Raw genomic sequence first — 27,855 nt, 5'->3', positions numbered from 1 at the left:
TATATCATTAAAAATGTCTGAAAAGATGATTCAAATATCTCTTCTGCTGGTGGAGAGGAGGAAGGGGATTATACAGTTTTGTTGGTCTTTTTAAGGATGTGAAAAGTCCTCAATTCATAAGTCGGAGAATTCAAAAGAAAATGGATTTGGTGATCAGACAAAACAGAGAGAAAATCAAAAATTTCAAGCAGATAGTATTTCAGCATTTAATCGGAGCCACATTCAAACAAGTGGCAGTAGAGGAACAGGTATGTATTTAAATTGTCATTTTTACATCGTCCTTGAATAGTTAAGCTTCCCCCTCTCTTCATAGTTAAGCTTCCCTCTTTCTTCACTTACTCAATCTGTAATTCTTGGTAAGGACCAAGAGGAGAGTCCTTAACTAGCTTTCCTTGGCCATGAAAAGAAAATAAAAAGTAGAAACAAAATTTTGTATTTGGACTTAAGCATTTCTCCGAGACCTATAGTTTTATTTGAACAGTTTGACGTGACTAGTGTTTGAGTTTCTCCATTCACTCAAGGCTGTACGTAATAGGGTGGAGGCAACCTGGACTGTCACCAGAGAAAGCTATGATATGGCCTTTCCTTCAAGGAGTTAATTGTTAACTTGTAGAGGAAAAACAGTCAGTTAATAATTTGGCTCATATGCCAAAATTAAATGTAGTATTAGTGAATGCAACAATAGTTTGAAGTTACTATAGTTGTAATTTATTTTTAACCTCATTTTTATTCAACTGTCTCTTGTTATTATCATTCCACAACTTTAATTTTCACAATCCAAGATCTGTGATTAGGGTCCAACATGAAACAATCACAGCATGATGTACAGTTATGGTTTAGAAATATGCAAAACTCTAAGTGGGTGGATGTTGAGGATGATTTTGTAAGGAACTTTTAAATATATTAATGAAATAATGTCTAACCCTAAAAGTAACCCATTTAATCAAGGGTGATAAGATTCAGCATTAACAATTACCATTTACGATAAATGCTTTTAAAAGTTCTTAATGGAACTTTTTCCATTTTATGTATTATTGATACTCTTATATTAAGCCATTATCTATTTTTCAAAGATACCTACTTTTACTAGAAACTGTATGTGTTTAAGAACACAAACATTGGAGCCAGGCAATTTGTGTTAATAATCCTGGTTCTACACGTACAAGCTATGTGAACTTAAGCGAGTTCTTAACTTCTCTATGCCTCTGTTTCCGAATCCAAAATGAAGATAGTAATTGTACCCACCTCTGAGAAGTATTGATAAATGAGTTTAGACACTTAGAATAGCGCCTGACACATACTAACCACTCAGTTACCTTTAGCTCACATTATTTCAAGAAAAGTTCTCTTGTTTTCCTTTACATTCGCTGTAGAGCTATACATGAAGTTTTAAAACACAGCTTGCATCTCTAGTGTCAGCATAAATCACATTGAGTTTTTAGTTAAGCATAAAAATGATTTCATTGTATAGTTTAATCTGTATTTTGTTAATATATAGCATCTTAAATTTTAATATAGTTCAATTTGTACTTTTATTGAGCAATTTGAAAAATGATCTGTATCATTATTAAAGAATGGTTTCTTTTACAGTTAAGTCAAGTCACAATGATCAAAGGGAAAAAATAAAAGACATTTCCAGAGAATGTGCTCTAAAAGCCATTGAACAGAAAAACTTACTTTCCTCACAAAGGAAAGATTTGGAAAGGGGACAAAGAAAAGATTTGGGCAGACATAGAGGTAAATTAAGAACTTACAGCATTCATTGGAAAAGGGGCAGCTAAAATCTTATTTTAAAGCTAAGTTTTATAATTTAATACAATTTAATATAATTTCTTTATATATTATATATATTTATTTAGATATTATGTATCTTAGTATGATTTCTTTAATATACCTATTAAACCTATAAATGTAAAGTTTTCCTAGTTCTTATTCAATTCTAGCCTGGAATACTTGTGTTTTTTATGTTTCAACTTTACTTTTAACTATAAATTCAATTCACCCGTATGGTACATTCAAATAATAAGGAAGGTTATAAAATTAAGTGAAAAGAACTTCTTTTCCTGCAACCCTTGACCTTCACTCTGTTCCACTGTTAATAGTTTCCAGTTCATTATGAGCACGTCTTACTTTTTATGGTTTTATGCTCTTTTCTTTATGAACATAGTATAATTTAACCGATATTGCTAGACTTTAGAACTTGATTTAAGATTCTTGCTGCAGTGAAATCCTTTCACAGGTACTTTTTGCATACAGCCATTAGCATAAAATTCTTTCAGAATAATTGCTGGGTTTAGGGTATGTTTATTTATTTTCAACTTTGGTAGGTGTGGCTCAGTTGTCCTCCTAAAATACTTGACAGTCTGCACTCCCACCAACAGTGATTAGCTGTCTGTTTCCAGCAGCAATTGGTTTAATAAATTTTAAATCTTTACCAATATAATAGGTGGGAAATATTTTTATTTTTATGGTTTTTATTAATTATGAATGAGATAGAATAGTTTTTTAAAATTGCTGTAATTATCTTATCATCTACTTTAGAGATCATTTTTTAAAATAATTATATAACCATTTATTTTATGATTTACTTATTACTGTTTAACATTTCTTCTCAAACAAGGTATTTGGCTTGTGACTAAAAAGTGGCTCTGAAGAGTAGCTCATTTGTATTTTTATTTATTTTTAAAGATTTGGTTAATGAAGACCTTCCACATTTCAAGTCTGGATCACCTCCTGCCCCAAATGGCTTTAGACAATATGGGAATCCACATCTATATCATAGTCAAGGAAAAGGACCGTGTAAGCATGACCGAATTGCCCATCAGAGTCGAGCTTCTGCACAAACATTAAGTTCAAGTAAATCCCAGATTCTTGCTTCAGGAGAGAAAATAACTGGCAAATTTAAGAGTGACAGTGGTACTGGATATGATACAGACAGTAGCCAAGATTCTAGGGATAAAGGAAGCAGCTGTAATGGCAGCACTAAAAGCCGAAATCGAGGTTGGAAACCTATGAGAGAAACATTAAATGTCGATAGTATTTTTAATGAAAGTGAAAAAAGGCAGCATAGTCCAAGACATAAATCAAATATTAGTAACAAATCTAAATGTAGCAAAGATCAGAGTTTTAACAGTTGTCCAAAAGAGAATCCAAAGCAAAAATGTTTAATGACTATATATGAAGATGAAATGAAGCAGGAAACAGGAAGCAGGAGTTCCCTTGAATTTAATGGAAAAGGAGCAGAAAAAAATAAAGCCCTCAAAGAAACTAAAGTTCATGGTGACAATTGGCAGATGCAAAGGACAGAGTCTGGATATGAAAGCAGTGATCATATCAGTAATGGCTCTGCTAATTTGGAGTCACCTGTTATCGATGGAAATGGTGCAGTGATGGATATCAGTGGTGTTAAAGAAACCGCATCCTTCAGGTAATACACAAGTTATGTGAATAATTTCCCCCCACCATTCTCTCTTTTTAGTTATTTGAAGTAACTTTCAAAGGTTGGGGTCAGTTAAATGAAAGGCAAAGAGCTTGAGCTCAGAGTATCCTGGGATATTGCAGGTTATTTGATATTTCAAGTTTCTATTTTTAATAGTTATTTCTTGATTCCAAAAATAACAACTGTTTATTTTGGGGAAGTTTAGAAAGTAAAATACATTATCATTGTTGCCACTAAAAGCTATTGATGTATATATACTACAGGTTTTAAACCATAGATTTAAATTGGTGTATCTCAGTCATTCAGCTAATTGTTTAATTCTTCAACCTAGTTAATGTTCATTATCCCATTTCTAACATTTGTAACTCAGAACTAGGGTTATTTTCTTCTGTCACAACCCAGTTCCATGAAAGAGATATTTTTCCTTTAGCAAGTATTAAAGAATACAGCCAAATAACTAAGTTTGTATTCAATTAATTCTTAATTAATTCTGAAATCATTTATTATATTACTGTTAGCAGTCTATTTGCAGTTCTTTGTGTAACCTCTAAAACATGTCCACCACTTAGGTCAATTTAGCCACTATTTCTGCTCTTAATCAATCTAAAGCATCTTAATTTGATGTTAGCTGGTGTTTTATTACCTTCATTGTTGAAAAGCCAGAAAAAGCGACCGCTCATGTTTTACCGAAATAATCACTGTAATAAAGACTTGGGAAGCTTTTTTACTTTGCAGGGTAATTTCATAATACTTCTTCGAAAGGGGTAGCCTAGGGTATTAGAAAGATGAGAACTTTGTAATCAGATAGGCTTGGATTTTAATTATTGGGCAAATTAATTTGACTTTCACAGCCTTAATCTCCTATTGAAAAATGAGGATAACAACTCCTTTTAAGTATTTTAAGTTGTGAGATGTAGATTAATAATGTACATTAATCCCCTAGAACAGCACATGGTATATAATAATTGTTTAGCAAATGTTATTTCCTTTCTTTTTCTTGGGGTAAACTAAATAATAATCCATTATAGCTGATGTTGTTTGGTGTGTGTTTTATTCTATTCTCTAGCAACCAGATTAAGACAAGCAATCTAAACATAGATCGTATGAACTGTACCTCCCAACAGAGCAAAAACTACTTGGAAGGTAAAAATTTTATTTAAATATATTATCATAGTAGCAGTAAAGAATAAATCATGGTATTACGAGTAAAGAAGCTAAGGACAGCCCTGTCACTGATAAGTTTATGAGTAATGAGGATGGAAGCTGGGAGAGTTTATGCTTGAAGTCTTAAAAGATGGGAATAGCTACTTCAGGGAATAGGAAAAAGGGAAAGTGTGTCAGTCAGGCTAGGCTAGGTTCTGCGCTGTGCAGTGGTAACAACTTGAAAATCTCCATGTCTTAGTACAAGATTGTTTCTTGCTCACAGCACGTGTCCTGTGAATGTCAGCATGAAGTCTCTTCCTAGTAATCACTCAGGGCCTGAGGCTAATGGGACTCCATCTCTACCAGTACTTCTTTGATCATTGCAGTACTGGGGGGAGAGGAGATTGAAGGGGACACACATAGTGAATCACATGTAAGCTCTTAAAACTTTCAACCCAGAAGTGATAAATGTGCTTCCACTCACATCTGACTGGCCAAGGCAAGTCTTAACAGCTAGGCCTAATTTCAAAGAGGGTGGAAAAGGGTAATTTGCTGGTGCACTGCAATATGTATGAACAGTCCTAATGTCTACCACAGGCGTTAAGGACAGATAGAAAAATTGATAAACAGCCTGCTAGAAAAGTTCACTTCGGAAACAGTAAATATGTAATGGTGTGACATTATTATAGGCGATTTGTTAGCAACACATAGAGGCCCAGAAGCAAAGAAAACTAGATGTTTGTCTACAGAGTTCGGCATTGTTACTGAGAGGTTATACCTGAAGGATTTGGGGAATAGGGATCAAGGAAAATGATGAGCAAGGGGATTACTGAGGTTGGAATCAAAGTCATTGTCTTCAAATTTTAGAATTCAGAGGATTAGAAGGGCTATAGCTTTTCACGATAAAAAATAGCCACGAAGAACACATTTTAAAGTTTGTTTTTAGTCTTTATCATCCTTAAGGCTTTTGTGGAGATTATTTTTCAGGTTGCAGATATTGAATATGATTAAATGTTTAATTATTTTGTTTTCATCAAATGGTATAATATCAGAAGGAAACACTTATATTAAGGAAATAACCTTCCTTTCCCATATAAAATGTCTCGCCTGTTTAAAAAATCTGATAAAAGTCTGGTAACCAAGTATTACAGGAAACAGTAAAAGGCTGGCCAGAAATCAACAGCAGAAGTCAGTAAAAACTGAACAATAACTGCAAGTTCAGTGCTCTTTATAAAATGATGCTTGCTTCCTGATAGTAATAAAAACACAAGGTCATAGAAATTTCGATGGTTAGGAGTGCATTGCTATAATAGCTTTGTTCTGGGTTTCCCCACTTAATATGAAATAGTATGTATGTAGCCAATTAAAACTAATTTTTTTTATTGTGGTAAAATATACACCACAGAATTTGTCATTCTAACGATTTTTAAGTTACCATTGTCTGATATTAAGTACATGTGCATTGTTTTGCCACCATCACTACCATCTATCTTCATAATTCTTTCATCTTCTCAAATTGAAACTGTACCCATTAAACAACTCCCCATTCCCCCCTCCCCTGGCCCCTGCAACCTCCATTCTACTTTCTGTCTCTTTGAATTTGACTACTCTGGGTACCTCATATAAGTGGAGTCATGCAGGGTTTGTCTTTTTGTGACTGGCTTATTTCACTTAGCACAACGTCTTCAGAGTTCATCCATGTATCAGAATTTCATTCCTTTTAAGGCTGAATAATATTGCATTATATGATGTAACACATTTTGTTTATCCATTCATCTGTTGATGGACATTTGGGTTGATTCTACCTTTTGGCTATTGTATATAATGCACCTGTGTATATTAGTGTACAAATATCTGAAATCCCTGCTTTCAGTTCTTTTGAGTATATACCCAGAAGCACAATTGCTGGATCCTGTGGCAATTCTCTGTTTAGTTTTTTGAGGAACCACCATTCTGTTTTCCACAGCAGCTGCACTATTTTACATTCCCACCAGCAGTGCAGAGGTTCCAAGTTCTTCATATCCTCACCAATACTTGTTATTTTCTGGGGTTTTTTTTTGGAGAATTGCCATCCTAATGGGTGTGAAGTGGTATCTTGTTATGGTTTTATGTACCCCACGTTTTATTTAACTACATAAATTGCATTACATTAAAATTATTTCTTGTTTAATAAACTTCAAAGCCTACCATAGTTCTTTAAGCTAGTGTTTGCTTAGGGAAACTTTATTAAAGTTCATGCCTTATGGTATCTGTATGTGTATTTCCCTCCCCTAGTCTTTGAGAACATGTTAAAGTGGGTATAGGAATTTTTTTTCCAAGCTAAAAACTGGCCCTGCGTGGATTTTTTCCTTTTTTTCAGTAAGGCACAGTTTAATTTTTTGTGGCTTGGTATGATTTTCTTGGATTTCTCCTACTTCTTAATTATAAAATGGGGGTACACTTACATTATTGACCTGAAGAATGACTTTCTATCCATAGGTAAAAGACTTTTACAAAGTTAAGAACCCTTAGAAAATTTTTTATTTTCATATTTTGTTTGACATTTAAGTCAGCTTTCAATATTAGTCTGTACAAGTTTATGTGATGGTAGAGAAATTAAAATCTATAACAATGCCATTGTAATTATCTCACTGATAGTTTTTCATTGATAGAGATATTATATAGCCTATTATATTTATGGATTCTGCTGCAAACAAACATACCTACACTGCCTAAAGCTATTATTTGGGAACATTGTTGAAATTCCACAATGCCACTTAGATTATTTTAGCTCCTCTTTTAAAAATGGGTCACTAATGGGGAGAATGTCAAATGCCTTAAATTACATTCAAAACAGAAGAAATGACATGTTCAAAAGCACATGGTCAGGAGAAACTATCACATATTGGAAGGATACAGCTAGTTTGTTATATACAAGGCTGGAATGCATACCTGGAAATTGTGAGATGATGGTTAGAGGATAGAGAGAAGCCAAATCATGATGAAATTTTATGCTATTTTTAAATCCTAAAAAGTAAATGGAAAGGCATCTAAGGACAAGGAGAGTAGCGTACTCCAGTTTGCATTTAGAAAGGACTCTTTGGTGGCAGTGTAGGGGGTGAATTTGGAGCAGTGGGAGAAAAATTATTTAGATGAATAATAGCCTAGGAGAGAAAAGATGAGGGTATAAACTAAGGCAGTATCAATGTCAAGAAAGAAGATTTGAGAGATTATAAGAATGTGTGGACAGTGGAGTCACTCTCTGTGACAGATGTGCACAGTGAGGGAAAAGGAGAAAGCTGGGGGTGGCCGTATTTGGGTATTACATAAATGGATTCACCATTTACCAAATGGAGGAATATAAGAAGAAGGGACAAATTTTGGGGGTGAGAGAGGATGGCAAATTTATTTTTGGATTTGTTTGGTTTGTCATCTAGGTAAGTAGATTAGTTAGGAACAAATGTCTGGAATGCAGGAAAGATTATGTATTGGTAGCCATCAACATATATGGGAATTGAATGCGGTAGACATGGACAACATCATGCAGGAAAATGGGAGATTTCAGGGAAAAAAATATAGACAAAGGAAGAAACATGGGATTTGCTGACTAAAAGAGATGAGCTAAGAGTAGAGAGAAGGAGCAACTTTGGAAAAGAATGAGGAGTAGCTGGAAAGTATGAGAAAATACAGGAGAGGGAGTTAGCACACGGAAACTGGGAAAATGGAGAGCTTCAAAAAGAAAAGTGATCACAGATTAAGCAGAATAAGGATTAAAAAGTCCAAGTTTGGTTTAGCAGTTAGTAAGTCATTAGTGACCTAGTAAAAGCAGTATTAGAGAAACATTAGAATAGAGGGAACATTAGAATAGAAGCAAGATTGAGGTAGAACTGAAGTGTTTAGAAGTAAAGGGTCATGATGTTTGTAACTTGCTCTCAAATGGTTCAGAAAAAAAAGTGGGGTAAAGTGTTAATAATAGGTGAATCTGAGTAAAGGATATGCAGGTAGGTATATCTTTCAACTTCTCTGAACTTTATGAAATTATCTTCAAATTAAACGTTTTTCAGAAAAGGTTACAGTAGAATAAAAAGTAAATAAGAGAAGTAAATAAGTGCACATGTCTGTCAAAACCCTTGCTGTGAATAGTAAAGAAGCCCTACCTAAAGGAGAAAAATGAAACCAAGAGCTTAGTTTTGCATGTATGTTACAGAGGGTAAGGAACTAATGATGTACAGAGGGTGAGAAAGGTGTGAAGATAAGAATAGACCAGAACAGTAATTAATGGAGTAAGATCTCTGGAGGTAGAGTGAGAATGGAACTTCAAAGGAAAGCTTTGAATTAAGGGAGTAGTAGTTTTTCTGTAATGGGAGAGATAAAGGTGAGTGTTGGTACCATTCAGTGTGTATTGTGTTAGATGAGTCAGTTGAAGGAGTTCATACCTAGTGGACTCTTTTCTCTACGGAGTAAGGTTATCTACTGAATAAATATGTGTTTGGATATTTATAGATTGTAAATAACAGATCACAAAGGAATTATTAGGTCTTTCAAAAAACTTTTGCCATTTACTTTGGGGTCTGTAATACTTGGCTTAATCTCAGTTAATCATAGAAGTCAGGGTTAGTTCAAGCTGAGAATCTTGATCTTGCAAATGACAAGGAAGAGTGAAAGAAGTTAATCAGTGGTCAGAAAAATCTGTTAATTCCCTTAATTCTTATTGTAAAAAAATCTGTACCTCCATTATGTTAAGTGAAATATACTACCCTTAATGTTGTTAAATCCTAAAATTAGTAAATGAAAAAAATTTTACTGGAAGAGTTTATTCGTATACGTAAGTTTATTTCCTCTAAGATGTTTTTTGCAAACTTCAGAGTATATTCATTTAGAGAGTATATCTGAAGAATGAGGTACTTTTCACAGTTGGTTTTGTTTCTGTGCATACTAAATTTATTTTCTCTAAGAGTTTCATAGACCATCGAGAGGCACTTGCTGTGGCCCAGCACCACCAAATGTTTATATGTTTTTTAAAACCATAAACTTTCAGTATTGAAATTTAATTTGTAGCAAAATAGCATTATTTGCTCTTTCTTTAAATTATAATCCCAGTGAGGAAAGAAGTTACTGACTCTTGCCTTTTTATTTTGTATCATCCCCAAGTTTAGTATCTGATAGGGTAGATTATTACATATTAAAGTATCTCTCTGTTCCTTTTGGCATGTAGTAAATTTAGCCAGAAATATTTATATAGTTAAAGTTTTGTGATTTTTTTCTAAAATATTCAAATTTTGCTTAACTGTCTTTTTATAGTAAATCAGGTCATTGATTAGGTTATTGCTCTTGAATGTTTAGACTTTGTAATTGCAGTATTATTATTATAGTCTGAAATCTTCCGATACAACAAGAATGAGGATTACAGTGTCTAGACTAGCAGTTTGGTTTTCTTGCTACGTAAGTCTGTTTTAAATCTAGGTCACCTTTTCAGATTAAGTATATATATTTTGATTTCTTGACTATTGGGCTTTAGGTTTTTTGTATACAGTACCAAAATTAGCATTATTAATTAAAGCATCTTGCCTTGATGTTGAAGTATTTTCTGTGCCAAGTGTTAAAATCTGACTATCTTAGATTTGCAAAGAACCTGAAGCCAAAATTCCCAGTAAAGACACATGGATGTCTATGTCAGCAGAAGAGAAAAATAACACATCTATTTTTAAGTTAGTTGGAATTCTGAAGTCAAACCACTTGGTTGAATGCCTGCCATAGTGATATTAAAATTTCAAACATATTTATAAAACCTCTGCTGCCTCCTGCTGCCCATTGCGTGGATACTTTAATAAAAGTAAAGAAATCTTTAAGAATTAAGTATTTAATTTTTTTTGTATTTGTGAATATTAAACTTGAAGTTCTGGATAAGTTAAGAAGTAAATAAACATTCCAAAGTTAAAATCACAGTGGGTGGGAAATTATAATGTAACTTTAACTTACAAATTTTTCAAACTTTAAAGGTTGAAAAATAATCAAGATTCCTTCTGATATTACTTTTTTTTTTCTTTAGTCATAAAGTAGCTGTCAAAGAGAGAGGCTTAGTTTTTTTTTTAACAACCATTTTTTAAACTGAGGTATAATTAATTTATAATGTGTTAGTTTCAGGGCTACAGCAAAGTGATTCAGTTATACATGTATATATATATCTATTCTTTTTCAGATTCTTTTCCATTATAGGTTATTACAAGATACTGAGTAGAGTTTCCTGTGCTGTACAGGAGGTCCTCATTGTTTATCTATTTCACGTATAGTAGTGTGTGTATGTTAATCCCAAACTCTTTAATTTACTTCCCTCCCCCACCCTCTGCTTTCCCCTTTGGCAACCATAAGTTTGTTTTCTATGTCTGTGAGTCTGTCTGTTTTGTAAATAAGTTCATTTGTATCATTTTTTTAGATTGCACATACAAGTGATATTATATGATATTTGTTTTTGTCTGTCTGACGTACTTCACTTAAGAGGGAGGCTTAGTTTTTGAGACTCAGGCAGTGTGTCAAGGTTACAGGGTCATGAGACTCTCTGTGATATATTATATTGCCTTTTATTTCTGAGACTTTATTAGTATGGCACTTGGTAGATATAGAAATAGTTGGCGGAGGGGAAGGTAAGAAGAATTTGTCTCAGTTTATACTTATTTTGTCTTGGATCAGTGAGTTAGAAATATGGTGGACAGTGTGGAGGTGATTTAAAAAAAGAAAAAACAGTGTTTTTCATTTTTATTGGGAGCTGCCATTTACTGTGTGAGCAGTATGGCATATAGGGTATTAATTTCTCATGTATATTACATTACTCTTTCTTGGAAATTACTTCTAAGATTTAACTTGCAGAGCCATATAATAACCAATATAGATTTTTTAAATAGGGTAATATTTAGATGTTATGATCAACTATAGGTTCCAGTTGAATTTTGAGTGACAGGGTAGTTTTAAAAAATGTACCTAGAACATCAATTTAGAGATAAAAAGGCATCTAAGATAAAGTTATCTATTGTTTAAAAAATAAAAGTTGCTTTTTTAATAACTTGATTCTGTTTTCTTTGCAATCTTTGGTTCACAGATTTGGTGTACAGTAGACTAGAAGCATGAGAATGAGAGGAAACTGAAATAAATTAACATGATGAAAAGGTCAACTAAAAATAAGGGAAAATACAGGAAAATTTACTGGAATTGTACAGAAGTATAGGGAATGAATTGAATATTCAAGCTAATGCCATATATTTTGGTATCTTCTGTGGGCATCAGCATGTTAAAGTATATCCTGTTATTTGATGTTCATACTAATGGCGTAGTTTCATCAGAAGGAGATTCTGTATAATGATCTTGTGTTTTAGGCATACATGAAAGAGAGCCTGCAGGTAGTAGAAAGAGCACTGGCTTTGCAGTTAATCCTGGGTTTGTTTGAGTGTTGCCACTTAACCACCTATATGGCATCGGTTAGGACACTTCATTTCCCTAAGTCTCAATTCCTTGGTTATAAAAAGGGAAGTTTTACAGAATAGTTGTGACTCAGATTTTAAAAAGACACCTATTTGCAATTAACTGGAACGGTTGTTTACAAAAGGTATTGAGGACCTCAAACAGCTTTTATTGCTATATCTATTAAGATTCGCTGTATTAGGCATTAAACCTGAAAATCTTAAATATTTTATTTATTCATTTAAAGAATGAATAAATCCTTTACTCACACATGATTTTGAAACATCCATGTATCCTCATTTGGAAAATATTGGTTTGCTAAATTATGCAAGTCTTCCAAATGTTGATACATTTCTTTTCTTTTTTTTTTTTTTTTTTTTGGTAACATTGTACCTGCAGTACTTCTTGTTTAAAACTTTTTTTTTGAATTTTATTTTATTTATTTCTTTATATAGCAGGTTCTTATTAGTCATCAGTTTTATACACGTCGATCCCAATCGCCCAATTCAGCACACCACCATCCCCACCCCCCCACGGCTTTCCCCATTTGGTGTCTATACATTTGTTCTCTACATCTGTGTCTCAACTTATGCCCTGCAAACCGGTTCATCTGCACCATTTTTCTAGGTTCCACATACATGCGTTAATATACAATATTTGTTTTTCTCTTTCTGACTTACTTCACTCTGTATAACAGTCTCTAGATTCATCCACATCTCTACAAATGACCCAATTTCGTTCCTTTTTATGGCTGAGTAATATTCCATTGTATATATGTATTACGTCTTCTTTATCCATTCGTCTGTCGATGGGCATTTAGGTTGCTTCCATGACCTGGCTATTGTAAATAGTGCTGCAATGAACATTGGGATGCATGTGTCTTTTTGAATTATGGTTTTCTCTGGGTATATGCCCCATAGTGGGATTGCTGGATCATATAGTAATTCTATTTTTAGTTTTTTAAGGAATCTCCATACTGTTCTCCATAGTGGCTGTATCAATTTACATTCCCACCAACAGTGCAAGAAGGTTCCCTTTTCTCCACACCCTCTCCAGCATTTATTGTTTGTAGATTTTCTGATGATGCCCATTCAAACTGGTGTGAGGTGATACCTCATTGTGGTTTTGATTTGCATTTCTCTCATAATTAGTGATGTTGAGTGGCTTTTCATGTGCTTCTTGGCCATCTGTATGTCTTCTTTAGAGAAATGTCTATTTAGGTCTTCTGCCCATTTTTGGATTTGGTTGTTTGTTTCTTTAACATTGAGCTGCATGAGCTGTTTATATATTTTGGAGATAAATCCTTTCTCCATTAATTCGTTTGCAAATATCTTATCCCATTCTGAGGGTTGTCTTTTCGTCTTGTTTATGGTTTCCTTTGTTGTGCAAAAGCTTTTAAGTTTCATTAGGTCCCATTTGTTTATTTTTGTTTTTATTTCCTCTACTCTAGGAGGTGGATCAAAAAAGATCTTGCTGTGATTCATGTCAAAGAGTGTTCTTCCTATGTTTTCCTCTAAGAGTTTTATAGTGTTCCGTCTTACATTTAGGTCTCTAATCCATTTTGAGTTTATTTTTGTGTGTGGTGTTAAAGAGTGTTCTAATTTCATTCTTTTACATGTAGCTGTCCAGTTTTCCCAGCACCACTTATTGAAGATTGTCTTTTCTCTGTTGTATATCCTTGCCTCCTTTGTCATAGATTAGTTGACCATATGTGCGTGGGTTTATCTCTGGGCTTTCTATCTTGTTCCATTGATCTATGTTTCTGTTTTTGTGCCAGGACCATATTGTCTTGATTACTGTAGCTTTGTAGTATAGTCTGAAGTCAGGGAGTCTGATTCATCCCGCTCCGTTTTTTTCCCTCAAGACTGCTTTGGCTATTCGGGGTCTTTTGTGTCTCTATACAGATTTTTAAGATTTTTTGTTCTAGTTCTGTAAAAAATGCCATTGGTAATTTGATAGGGATTGCATTGACTCTGTAGATTGCCTTGGGTAGTATAGTCATTTTCACAATATTGATTCTTCCAATCCAAGGACATGGTATATCTCTCCATCTGTTGGTATCATCTTTAATTTCTTTCATCGGTGTCTTACAGTTTTCTACATACAGGTCTTTTGTCTCCCTAGGTAGGTTTATTCCTAGGTATTTTATTCTTTTTGTTGCAATGGTAAATGAGAGTGTTTTCTTAATTTCTCTTTCAGATTTTTCATCATTAGTGTATAGGAATGCAAGAGGTTTCTGTGCATTCATTTTGTATCCTTCAACTTTACCAAATTCATTGATTAGCTCTAGTAGTTTTCTGTTGGCATCTTTAGGATTCTCTATGTATAGTATCATGTCATCTGCAAACAGTGACAGTTATACTTCTTCTTTTCCAATTTGGATTCCTTTTATTTCTTTTTCTTCTCTGATTGCCGAGGCTAGGACTTCCAAAACTATGTTGAATAATAGTGGTGAGAGTGGACATCCTTGTCTTGTTCCTGATTTAGAGGAAATGCTTTCAGTTTTCACCATTGAGAATGATGTTTGCTGTGGGTTTGTCATATGTGGCCTTTATTATGTTGACGTAGGTTCCCTCTATGCCCACTTTCTGGAGAGTTTTTATCATAAATGGGTGTTGAATTTTGTCAAAAGCTTTTTCTGCATCTGTTGAGATGATCATATGGTTTTTATTCTTCAGTTTGTTAATGTGGTGTACCACATTGATTGATTTGCGTATATTGAAGAATCCTTGCATCCCTGGGATAAATCCCACTTGATCATGGTGTATGAGCCTTTTAATGTGTTGTTGGATTCTGTTTGCTAGTATTTTGTTGAGGATTTTTGCATCTATATTCATCAGTGATATTGGTCTGTAATTTTCTTTTTTTGTAGTATCTTTGTCTGGTTGTGGTATCAGGGTGATGGTGGCCTCATAGAATGAGTTTGGGAGTGTTCCTTCCTCTGCAGTTTTTTGGAAGAGTTTGAGAAGGACGGGTGTTAGCTATTCTCTAAATGTTTCATAGAATTCGCCTGTGAAGCCATCTGGTCCTGGACTTTTGTTCGTTGGAAGATTTTTAATCACAGTTTCAATTTCACTACTTGTGATTGGTCTGTTCATTTTTTATATTTCTTCCTGGTTCAGTCTTGGAAGGTTATACTTTTCTAAGAATTTGTCCATTTCTTCCAGGTTGTCCATTTTATTGGCATAGAGTTGCTTGTAGTAGTCTCTTAGGATGCTTTGTATTTCTGGGGTGTCTGTTGTAACTTCTTTTTCATTTTTAATTTTATTGATTTGAGTCCTCTCCCTCTTTTTCTTGATGAGTCTGGCTGATGGTGTATCAATTTTGTTTATCTTCTCAAAGAACCAGTTTTTAGTTTTATTTATCTTTGCTATCGTTTTCTTCATTTCTTTTTCATTTATTTCTGATCTGATCTTTATGATTTCTTTCTTTCTGCTAACTTTGGGTTTTGTTTGTTCTTCTTTCTCTAGTTCCTTTAGGTGCAAGTTTAGATTGTTTATTTGAGATTTTTCTTGTTTCTTGAGGTAGGCTTGTATAGCTATAAACTTCCCACTTAGAACTGCTTTTGCTGCATCCCATAGGTTTTGGATCGTTGTGTTTTCATTGTCATTTGTCTCTAGGTATTTTTTGATTTCCTCTTTGATTTCTTCAGTGATCTCTTGGTTATTTAGTAACATATTGTTTAGCCTCCATGTGTTTGTGTTTATTACGTTTTTTCCCTGTAATTCATTTCTAATCTCATAGCGTTGTGGTCAGAAAAGATGCTTGATATGATTTCAATTTTCTTAAGTTTACTGAGGCTTGATTTATGACCTAAGATGTGATCTATCCTGGAGAATGTTCCGTGCGCACTTGAGAAGAAAATGTAATCTGCTGTTTTTGGATGGAATGTCCTATAAATATCAATTAAATTTATCTGGTCTATTGTGTCATTTAAAGCTTTCCTTATTTATTTTCATTTTGGATGATCTGTCCATTGGTGTAAGTGAGGTGTTAAAGTCCCCCACTATTATTGTGTTATTTTAAAGTCTATTTTATCTGATATGAGTATTGCTACTCCAGCTTTCTTTGGATTCCCATTTGCATGGAATATCTTTTTCCATCCCCTCACTTTCAGTCTGTATGTGTCCGTAGGTCTGAAGTGGGTCTCTTTTAGACAGCATATATATGGGTCTTGTTTTTGTATCCATTCAGCAAGCCTGTGTCGTTTGGTTGGAGCATTCAATCCATTCACGTTTAAGGTAATTATCGATATATATGTTCCTATGACCATTTTCTTAATTGTTTTGGGTTTGTTTTTATAGGTCCTTTTCTTCTCTTGTGTTTCCCACTTAGAGAAGTTCCTTTCGCATTTGCTGTAGAGCTGGTTTGGTGGTGCTGAATTCTCTTATCTTTTGCTTGTCTCTAAAGCTTTTGATTTCTCCATCGAATGTGAATGAGATCCTTGCCGGGTAGAGTAATCTGGGTTGTAGGTTCTTCCCTTTCATCACTTCAAGTATATCATGCCAGTCCCTTCTGGCTTGTAGAGTTTCTGCTGAGAAATCAGCTGTTAACCTTATGGGAGTTCCCTTGTATGTTATTTGTCATTTTTCCCTTGCTGCTTTCAATAATTATTCTTTGTCTTTAATTTTTGCCAATTTGATTACTGTGTGTCTCGGTGTGTTTCTCCTTGGGTTTATCCTGTATGGGACTCGCTGCGCTTCCTGGACTTGGGTGGCTCTTTCCTTTCCCATGTTAGGGAAGTTTTCGACTATAATCTCTTCAAATATTTTCTCTGGTCCTTTCTCTCTCTCTTCTCCTCTGGGACCCCTATAATGCGAATGTTGTTGCATTTAGTGTTGTCCCAGAGGTCTCTTAGGTTGTCTTCATTTCTTTTCATTCTTTTTTCTTTATTCTCTTCCGTAGCAGTGAATTCCACCATTCTGTTTTCCAGGTCATTTATCTGGATACATTTTTTTATATATCCTTTTTTCTTCGGCCGTGTCACACGGCATGTGGGATCTTAGTTCCCCAACCAGGGATTGAACCCATGCCCCCTGAAGTGGGAGTGCAGAGTCTTGACCACTGGACTGCCAGGGAAGTCCATTTTTCTCTCTCTCTCTCTATATATTTATTTATTTATGGCTGTGTTGGCTCTTCGTTTCTGTGTGAGGGGTTTCGCTAGTTGCGGCAAGCAGGGGCCACTCCTCATTGCGGTGTGTGGGCCTCTCACTATCGCGGCCTCTCTTGTTGCAGAGCACAGGCTCCAGACGCGCAGGCTCAGTAATTGTGGCTCATGGGGCTAGTCGCTCCGCAGCATGTGGGATCTTCCCAGACCAGGGCTCGAACCTGTGTCCCCTGCATTGGCAGGCAGATTCTCAACCACTGCACCACCAGGGAAGCCCTCTCTATATATTTTTAAAGAACAGATTTTAAAACATCACCACAGATATTATCAGGAAGTCTTTATAAGTATTGGAAAAGTACAGAACTCATGGTGGTAAATACAAATTTTCCAAAACTCTTTACTTTCATCTAAAAGGTTAAATTTTATCATTGGCAATAAATACTGCCAGTTGTTTTATTCGAAGTGACAGTTTCACTTCTTTTATTTTCAAGAAAATTTCTGACACATACTCAAGTCTGAATAACTGAAGTTCGTTCATTGTCTTTTCAAGTAAAAAGGTGTTCAGTTGTAAAAATTAAATGAAATAATTATTATCAACTTCTTACAACTTGAGTAAGCAGTCAATAAATGGAAGCTAGTTAGTGGTGTGATAACATTTTATGTTATCATAATACCCTCCCACCCATTTAAATTCGGTTGATGTTCCTAATATTTCTGTGACGTTGGTAAAATAGATATCAGCATCTCATTACTTAAAGGCAGAAACCTAGACTGTAAGGTGGTATAAGTTTTGTAAAGTTGGTTTTAGGAATATAAAGTTACCAACCAATAAGCTGTGAATCCAAACTTCAACTCAAGCCATCTGTCTCCAAATGTAGAGTTTTCCCACCATTTTGTCAGTAAAGAGTAAACAGGGGAAGCACAGCTCCACACGACCCATCTAGAATAACACTTTTTGGGGATTGCTGACATTTTCAAGAGATAATAAATTGAGGATAGGGGCTTCCCTGGTGGCGCAGTGGTTGAGAGTCCGCCTGCTGATGCAGGGGACTCGGGTTCGTGCCCGGTCCGGGAGGATCCCACATGCCACGGAGAGGCTGGGCCCGTGAGCCATGGCTGCTGGGCCTGCGCGTCCGGAGCCTGTGCTCCGCAACAGGAGAGGCCACAGCAGAGAGAGGCCCGCGTACCAAAAAAAAAAAAAAAAAAAAAATTGAGGAAAGAGCCATTGATTTTGTATGAAGGGTTCAGGAAAGAGGTATTATTTGAGCTGAGGCTTGAAGAACTAGTTTTCATCTGTTAATTTGGAAGAGAATTACCTGATTATAGAAAATCTTTTGTAAATTATGGAGAAGTATAGATGGAGTAAATTCTAAAAGATCACTTAAATAATTTTTTCTCATTCCCTTCCTCAGGCTTTAGAAAAGAACTCAAGAACCTGGAAGTAGCCTATAAATCTTATGAGTCCCACCCAGAATCATATCTACAAATAAAAAATCCTTTGATAAAAAGGTAATCCTAGCTATTTGGAATACTAAAATCTTTTAAATTAAATGCATGTATTATAGGAACTCTTTATCAGAAAGGCATACTACCTGTCACTACTCTGCAAGCAATGGGTCTAGAGCAGGGGTCCCCAAGCCCCAGGCTGCAGACTGATACTGGAACTGGGCCGCACAGCAGGAGGTGAGTGGCAGCCGAGTGAGCGAAGTTTCATCTGCCGCTCCCCATCTCTCGCATTACCGCCTGAACCACACGCTCCTTCCCAAGTCAGTGCAAAAATTGTCTTCCACGAAACTGGTCTCTGGTGCCAAAAAAGGTTGGGGACTGCTGGTCTAGAGTATTATGATGCATGTTTTATTGGGGATCATTAAAAGGATGTAAACCTTAATGATAGGGGGCCTACAAAGTACCTTGTACAATATATGATTGTTTGTTTTAAACCTCACAGCATTCTTTTGAGATGTATGGTATTTTACAAAAGAGAAAATTTGGGGCTTAGATTAAGTAATTTGGCCAAAGCAACGGAGTTGAGATTTGAATATAGCTCTTATCTACTTAGCAGAGCCTCAACTCTTTTCATCTTTGTGCTCTAATTGAATTTTATGCAATTCTCACGAGAAAAATAATTTAATCATATGAAGATAAATAATTTGCAATGTGATATCATTTTTCTTCACCTTAGAAGTTAACTATTACTTAAATAAAGGTAGTCTTTGATTAACCAAATTATTTTTAATTAGTATACTATCCTTATAGCATTATATATCAAAATTAAAGTACCTCTATTGCTATAAACTTTGGGTGCGAAGTGTTTTAGAATATTGAATTGTTTGCTAGTAACATTTTTCTTAAGTCTATGCTACATTTTATCACAATAAATGTAATTTCAGTGTTTTTAAGTTGAATTTTTTTTTGGCTGCACTGTGTGGCTTGTGGCATCTTAGTTACCCAAACAGGGATTGAACCTGCGCCTGGGCAGTGAAAGCGCCGAGTCCTAACCACTGGACTGCCAGGGAATTCTCTGATATTTGCTTTTTTTTTTTTTTTTTTTTTTGTGGTATGCGGGCCTCTCACTGTTGTGGCTTCTCCCGTTGCGGAGCGCAGGCTCAGCGGCCATGGCTCACAGGCCCAGCCACTCCGCGGCATGTGGGATCTTCCCAGACCAGGGCACAAACCCGTGTCCTCTGCTTCGGCAGGCGGACTCTCAACCACTGCGCCACCAGGGAAGCCCCTGAAATTTGCTTTTTAAATTATACTTCTGGTTATAAATCTGATCTTGGTAATGACGGATGTTTCTAATAAACATTTATGTATTCTGGCATAAAGATTTTGGATTCAGAGAGTATAAATTGTTAATGGTTGCAAATATCTTTCCATTTTTGCTATGTTACACAAATAACATAAGTGCTGTATCGGGAAGTTAAACTACAAATGTTTGTTTTCCCTCCAATTTTGCATATTTGTGTATGGCGTTTTAGCTTTGTTTTTATTTTTCAGGTCACATATACGTGAAACCAATGGAAAGTTATTCCCTTCATCCAATCCACAAATACTCAAGGACCATACAGCAAGAGAGCATACCCACCAGTCAGATGAACAGAAACTTGAAAAAGCAAGTGAATGCAAATTTTCTGAGTGGCTTAATATAGAAAATTCTGAGGGAACAGGTTTGCTTTTTCACGTTGATGATAATTCTGCTTCTGCAAAGAGAGTGAACAGTAATGGAACAGTCTCACCATCTTCATTGTGGTCTTCACACATGAGAACTGTGGGGTTGAAGCCAGGAACTGCTCCCCTCATCCAGCAGCAAAATACGATAGAACAGTGTTACTCTGAGAACTCTCTATCCAGGGAACATCTCATTCAGTCAACCTGCAGATCTGATGGTTGTCAGATGCCAGAACTTGTTTGCCAGAATACCCCACCCCCTCTGCCACCAAAGAAATATGCTATAACCAGTGTGCCACAGTCAGAGAAAAATGATGTGCCACAGTCAGAGAAAAATGATGCTCCACCTGCTGTCAAACCAACAGAGATGTTTAAAGCTAATTCTTCTAGTCTTCCAAAGCACAGTTTAAGTACAGCTTCAGAACCAGGTTTAGAAGTGAGTACACATATGAATGATGAAAGACTTAAGGAAACATTTCAAGCAAAAGAGTATGTCGGCAACACATCAAACACCCCGTCCAGCTCTTCAGCTAATGATTTTCAGGCCGACTCGGGTACAGCTGTTGGTGCTTCTTGCCAGCCAGAAATAGACTCTAGTTCTACCTGTCCAAATGAGACAGTTTCATTAACTACCTATTTTTCAGTGGATAACTGCATGACTGATACATATAGATTGAAATACCATCAGAGGCCCAAGCTCTGTTTTCCAGAGAGCAGTGGCTTTTGTAATGATAATTCACTTTCTCAGAATGAAAGAGGGCTAGGGCCTGTGTTACATAGTAGTCTTGGTTCAAACTGCCCTTCCAAGCAAAGACATAAACCTGGTATACACTGTAATAGATAAATGATGAAACCGACAGGCTTTTACTTCTGAGGCCATTAACTAGGAATCAAATGACCAAACCTAGTGCTATATGAAATTAAAACCATGGCAATATTTAACTCATTAATCACTTTAACTTTCTATACAGATATTTTATTTTGTGAAGATCTACTTATTGGATATTTTGGAATTCCCTCTGAATAGTCTTGGCATGCCTCAAAAAATAGAATATCCGGGGGTATGCAGAAAGTCATTTATCATATGCTGCAGTTGAGTAAAAATGTAATTTGTCCCTTTATTTTCTGACTGGTAGACCCATAGGTATTAAACTAACCAGTACTCATATGTAGATTGGTAAACTCTGCTAACTGAAAGATAGATGATATGTAGCTTGTGTAGTCAAAGCAATATTTGCTTTGTGAGGAAGCACTTTCTAATGGGGAGCCAAGAGAGGACTTCACCCATTTGCTTTTGACTTCTGTGATAGTCTACTACATATGATCCCTTTAAGTGTCTTAAAATGTATCGACCCATGAAATTGATGGCATTTGGGGGAAAAAAGCCTTAATGATAAAACAATTTTTAAATTCTCAAGGTCAGAAGAGAAGACAGTTTTGCTCCTAGAATTTTTATCTTCAGAATATCCTTTGTTGTATGCATTCATAAACATTACTTCAGTCATGTAAGCTAAAAATACTTCACTTTAGTATATTTATTTATCTTGTTACATTTTTTCTAATTTTATATGAAATGTGAAAGGTTTTTATTTTGGTTTGGTTTACTTTGGGCTGCTAATAACCAGTGTTAGGAATTAACCTATAGTCCTCTTTTTAAGAATATCACTGTGACTGCCTAAATTTTCCCTGCTATAATATTACCTGTTTGTAGGTTGTCAGCCCATTTTAGTAATTTTCATATTCTTGAATTTGAAAATCTTTCTGGGTTTCCAGATTAAATTTTTGCCTTTCATATAGATTTAATTTTTAATGAAATGTATTAATTTGAGCATCCCTCCCTTTTTTCTAAACAAATAATTTAATTTTTACCCCACCTATTTTCATGGAGAAGTCTTTCTTTAAAAAAAAAAAAGGGGGATTTTCCATTATTATGATGACCTTACAAGTGAAAATAAGTAATTGCCTTATTTCATAGTTGTCATTTAATTTTGTACTAAGCTGGTAAACTAATTGTAGTTTAGAATAGTTTTATATTGTCCACACTAGAGAATTGAGAATTTAAATTTTATATATAAAACATAATAATTCCATAAACTAATTAGTAAATTTAATATCTTGACCAATCCCATAAATTGTTAAAATATTCCAAAATGTAAATGAATCTTATTTTCTAGGTAAGTAGAAAGTAATTGCTTGTAGAAGTCTAAGCTCAGAGTTATCAAATCTTGGCCAAATTTTGTCTTCCACCTAGAGAAGTTTTTAATAGCCTTTTCTAGCTATAACAGTAGGTGATTATTACTTTATATTCTCTTAATTTAGAAATACTTGAATATCAACTAAATAAAATTTTATCTTTTAAGAAATCTTTTTTTTTTAACATAGCTTTTAGTATGGGGGGATTTGTAAATATTGTAAATTTGTAAAATTGTGTTTGAAATGTCACTGTATTTAATTACTGCTTTTATAACATTGTAAAATACTAGAAAAATGAGCTTCAAGTATTTTTAATAGCTTTCAAAAACTTTGTGTAGTTTTGTCCAGTTGAAAATGTATTATTTGAAACATTTAAACTGATTTCTGATACTTATAAATAATCTCATAGATTTGTATGGGATTCAACTCACAATTGAGTTGCAAATATCAAATAGAAACGTCCAATTTGGGCTCTTTTTAAAGTACTGTCCAGTTGAAACCTCCTGAATCATGTTATAGTACTAATAGACTAGAAACTGACCATTTGTTTTTGTTGATTCAACACTCCAAATATAGATTATGTATTTACTAATCATGCACATGTGAATTTTTTGTTTCTAGGGTGTATATTTTTATAGATGTTTTCTTCTGGTTATAAGCTTATTATAACTTTTAAAATAACACATCCAACGATTGTAATGTTCAGAATACTTCAGAGTATCTTTCTGTGAAGTCAGTTTCTTCTGATTCAAAATTTTGGGGGGGATAAACTGATTTTTAATTTAATATGGTTGGGACTTTTCTTTGCATTCATAAACTGTGGCTTCCTTTCACCTCTGTGAATTATATATTTTATGGGAAATGTAAGTCAATTTAAAGTTAAGGGGTGAACTTGGAATATCACTGATCAAAAAATTTATCACAGGAGACTCCTAAGAGTTCAACCCCCTCAAGGCCTAAAGGAGCGTTCCCACAGGAGTTGGCAAACTTTCTTTAAAGACCCAGATAGTAAATAATTTAGCCGTTGTGGACCATAGGATCTCTGTTACTCAACTCTGCCACTGTAGTGTGAAAACAGCTGTAAGGTAACATTTACATAACAGTATGCAAATGGATGGGCATGTCTGTGTTCCAGTAAAACTTTGTAAGCATTGAAACTTGGATTTCACATCATTTTCACATCATGAAATAGTCTTGACTTTTTTCAATCATTTTAAGATGTTAAAAATCATTCTTGGCTCACAGGCCTTTAAAGAGAGGCAAGTGGGCCAGATTTGGCCCATTAGTGTAGTTTGATGACCCTTTTCCTAGAGCATAATTACCTCTACATTAAATGCCCTTACTAAATATTCTGTAGTCTCTGAATGTATTCCCATTACATGTAGGGACTAGGTATATGGAGCACTTTACATCCTAAAATTTTCAGGTTAACAGAACTCTAAAGACTTCCTCACAATTGCTCATTGGCCAGTTGATTTCAAACGGTTATTGAAACAATCATTTCACTTATATGAAATTTACAAAGGAATTTACCAGACTAAAATCACATTGATGTAAATACTTTTGATGTCTCTATTTTTATCACAGCAAGTTTGCCAATTCTTCTTGGTGTCCCATTTACCCAGTTAAAAGCCTTCAAGTATACTATGTTACCCTGAGATGGCACAATTCAGTGGTAGGCACAATTTCATCTGTAGGAAATATTCAAACCTCATACTGCCACCATTTTGGATACCATTTACAGTCATGTCACAATACTACAATCTTTCTTCTTAGTAGTATCTTCCCTGTACTAGAAATTTTCAGAATATTCAATAGTTGTGGTAGAAGGCTGATTCTAGGCTCAGAAAGGTAGTATGGATTATAAATCTTTGTGTGTGACCTAACACACAAGTAATTTGTTAAAATGAAAGGAAATCAGACCCAATTTACCTGTATAATCAACATTTATTGGACAAAATTACTAGCAAGTAGCACAAAACAATTCATACAATCTGTTTGGTACCCTCAATGAAATCCCAGTTCTGTTTCTCTAGATGCTTCAACCTTGCCTAAAAAGTTCTCCTCAGGCAGGTTTGTTAGGTTCTCTGAAGGCGGTAATTGTTAAACTTATAGTCAGCATTAGGCTAAAAGCCTCCAAAATCAATCCCAGATTTCACACTAACCCTAAATGCCATTCTAAAGAACAGAGGATGTAGAGTTTACCAGATCTATGCCCTGCTTCTAAGGGACGGGAAAATATTTAGGCAATTCCAATATATAAAATGTCACCAATTTCAAGGACAAGAGCCCATTTCTAACATCTGTTATATAATAGGAATAGCTTCTGAAGGGCTTATAGTAGCTGCTTTGGGAATGTGACCTTTTTGACTAAATCCTAGCTGATCACTCCTGGGAAATAAATTCTTGTTAACATACTTATATAAAAAAGAATGTAAGCTCCATAAAGGCAAGGATTTTTGTCTGTTTCGTTCAGTGCGGTACCTGGCCCACAGTAAGTGCTCAAACATTTGCTTAAAGAGTAAATATGGTGACTTTGCTGGAGTATTAAAGTAAGTTACAGACATTATAATAAACATGTTTTGGCCACAAACATTCTTAATGCAACCACAATAAAAATTAGGTTTGAAACACACAGTCCTACTTTACAGAGTTCAAGAGCTTAAAAGTGAGGGGAAGCATCCAGGTAAGACCCCATGCACTCTAGCCTTCCATTACTGGATATTATATACTTTCTCTAAGATTGTACCAACCTAGCAACCATAACAGAGGTCCACTTAATCTAAAAATCAAACTGGCACTTACAGCAAATATATTGTGGGCCTGCATTTTCTGTATAGCTTTTAACTCCTTTTTTCAAAATTCTTCCCTTGCTTTTGTATAATTTATTTCTAAATATTTCACCTTATTATTTCACCATATTATCTGCATCATACTAAACCTTGGCCAACCCTTAAAATGTTAAAGGAAAAACAATCTATTTCCTAATAAGTATAATAAACCTTCATGTATAAATACTTTTTATGTTCAGCCCCTGTAAAGCCACCAAATAATCTGTAAAAAGTTTTAAAATGTGAATCAGAGCCGAGTTTTAAGAACTTAGCTATGAATGGCTGAGATCATTACCCATTTAATATAGTTCCCGCAAAGAATAACAGAATGTGTAAAATGAAATGAAGGTCCCTTAGAGTCTGAAATTCTTCTGGTGCACAATCCTGCCTTCTTTGTTCAAGAAGTTTGTAGTCATTTTCAGGATCCACTCCAGGAGCCAAAATTCTTAATTTAGGTATCAGGCAAACCATTCTGTAAAAACCAAATAATTGTCAACAATGTTTCCTTTTTCTTTCCCTTTAAATACTTTATGCCAACTTTTGAAAACTTTGATTGTCTTAGTCATTTGCCTATTCCTAAATGATTTTCATATTGATAAGAGCAAAAAAAGGCCTGACTATTCTTTATAAGTCTTCCATTTTCTATCCAGAGCTGAAAATTCAGATCATTAAAAAAAAAAACAAAAACAAACAAAAAAACACTGCATTTGAAGTATCACTCTACCAAATATCAGGAGGAGTGGGTGGAAAGATTCTCCTTTACAAATGACTTGACAGAGGATTTTACAGAAACACCCATCTTCCATTGGTCCCACTGAACCCTCGGCCACACCATTCAAGAAATCCAAGGAATCAGAGACAATGGGGCCTCACCAACAGTGAGTTTATGCCCAAATTTTTGCCAAAATTGGGGGCTAGGGGTGAGAGAAGAAGACATAATTACCACAAATTCAATAAGCATGATGGCTGAGTGAAATTAACTTACAGTGCGTAAAGGATTAGCTCCGAAGTCCAAAGGAGCTGTTTAATGACTAAATGAGCTGCACCGCCTTTCCTCCTTCAGCTCACTGCTCCTCTCCTGAACTTGTCCCTTGTATCATCTCAGTCCTGTATCCTCCTCCTTGTTCTGCTCCCCCAAGCCCCTTCTCTAAGTCCCCTTCCTTTATCCTCTGCCAAAACAGTCTTCTCAGAGGGGGTGGCAATGAAAATGGAGAGCATGGATTTTCCAAATGGAATCTAGAGAGTTTTGTGACTCATCAGTTGGTGTTTTGGAGTGTGCGGGTGTGTATATAAAGCAATGCGGGAAATCAGAAAATGAGACCCAGGCTTCCGGGAGGAGAAGTGAGTGAATAAAGTTAACATTTACTGAAATGGGGACACTGAAAAGTAAGGTCATCTGAGTACGAAGTCAAGAGTCCAGTTCTGGACCCATGTGAGATAACCGTGCACGGCCTGCTCACGGTCAAACCGTCGTACAGTAACAGTAGCTTTAGCGGAGCGCTGACTGCTGCCAGGCAATATGCAAATAAATCGCTTTTAGATAAGCTGGCGATTTATCTGAAACACCACGCCACACCACACCCCTATGACCTGGTTACTATTGGTCCCAAATGGTAAATGTGAATATAAAGCTCCAAAAAGCCAAATAACGTCTCCAGTTTCTTCGTGGTAGTGCAGGAACTCAAACCCAGCCGGTTTCCTCCCAACATAGAACAAAAAATTTATGAAGCCAAGTTTCCTCTACACCTCATCTGAACACCCTCAACTGAGGTGCCAAGGAAGGACATTTTCACTCTGGTCTTCGTTCCACTCCCGCGCCTACCCTATCCTACCACTCGCCAGCTGGATGATGGTGGACAGGCCGTAACTTTCCGTAATGCAATTTCCTCGCCTCTCCCGCACCCACCTCCCCAAACTGGGGTAGATGGTCTCTAAGCCCCTTACCATTTCAACGATGCGTTAAGAGTACTCACCAGGGTAAAAAATACACGAAGAAAAACAACACCACGTCTAAGAGGACGAAGAGCCAGAGATCCAACCAGTAGGAATGTTTTGGTAACCGGTCTGCCCCGGACTGAGGCCGCACTTCGTGGTTCTGCTGCGGCCTCTCGGCTTCACCCAAGCCTCGCCGCTCCCGGGGACCATCCCGACCATCTTCGGCCGCCAAGCCCACCTCCATCTTGCAGCAGTCGCCACGCCACAATCTGAGTAGTCGGAAATCCTCAGCTCCCGCTCTTCCGCGTTCGCCTCGCCGGAAAAGTGGACGAAGTCCGACCCCCCCCCGCCCCACAACGCATGCGCTGTTCCCCGCCCCGGAAATGGGCCCTGTACCCGCCCCGGAAGTGAGCCCTGTACCCGCCCCTCCCAGCGCGCGGGCGTCGCCCGTCGGCCCGCTACCTCCCTGACTGCGGACGGACAGAGGCGTCTCCACTTGGAGGCGGGGGAAGCTGTCCGCCCGTTCCGCCCTGCAGCGTCCAGGTGGGAAGCCGGTTATTCAGGTTTCGCTAGAAGAAATACTCTCTGGCCGGACCGGAAGTCACTTC

The 27,855-nt window shown here is 35.9% G+C and overlaps 2 protein-coding genes across 5 annotated transcripts in view; one reads left to right on the top strand and one right to left on the bottom strand.

The window, feature by feature from the left end:
* USP53 (ubiquitin specific peptidase 53) overlaps positions 1–23,073 on the top strand; it is a 64,650-nt gene extending 41,577 nt beyond the window's left edge. For all 4 annotated transcript variants that reach the window (XM_067735187.1, XM_067735188.1, XM_067735189.1 and 1 more), the window contains 6 exons: positions 96–248; positions 1,591–1,737; positions 2,689–3,427; positions 4,506–4,582; positions 18,533–18,629; positions 20,118–23,073. In XM_067735187.1, coding sequence (XP_067591288.1) covers positions 96–248; positions 1,591–1,737; positions 2,689–3,427; positions 4,506–4,582; positions 18,533–18,629; positions 20,118–21,132 — 2,228 coding nt within the window. In that variant the 3' untranslated portion in view covers positions 21,133–23,073. The remainder of the gene's footprint in view (positions 1–95; positions 249–1,590; positions 1,738–2,688; positions 3,428–4,505; positions 4,583–18,532; positions 18,630–20,117) is intronic.
* A 1,335-nt stretch (positions 23,074–24,408) lies between these two features.
* Positions 24,409–27,598, bottom strand: C4H4orf3 (chromosome 4 C4orf3 homolog). The gene is made up of 2 exons (XM_067735202.1): positions 27,286–27,598; positions 24,409–25,784 (listed from the first exon to the last, which is right to left on the bottom strand). Coding segments are annotated over exons 1-2 (207 nt in total). The 5' UTR covers positions 27,492–27,598; the 3' UTR covers positions 24,409–25,783.
* Between the last annotated feature and the right edge of the window lie 257 nt (positions 27,599–27,855).

Source organism: Pseudorca crassidens, chromosome 4 (genome assembly GCF_039906515.1).
Source record: "Pseudorca crassidens isolate mPseCra1 chromosome 4, mPseCra1.hap1, whole genome shotgun sequence".
Classification (NCBI taxonomy): Eukaryota; Metazoa; Chordata; class Mammalia; order Artiodactyla; family Delphinidae; genus Pseudorca; species Pseudorca crassidens.
This window is presented reverse-complemented; position numbering and strand designations above follow the sequence as displayed.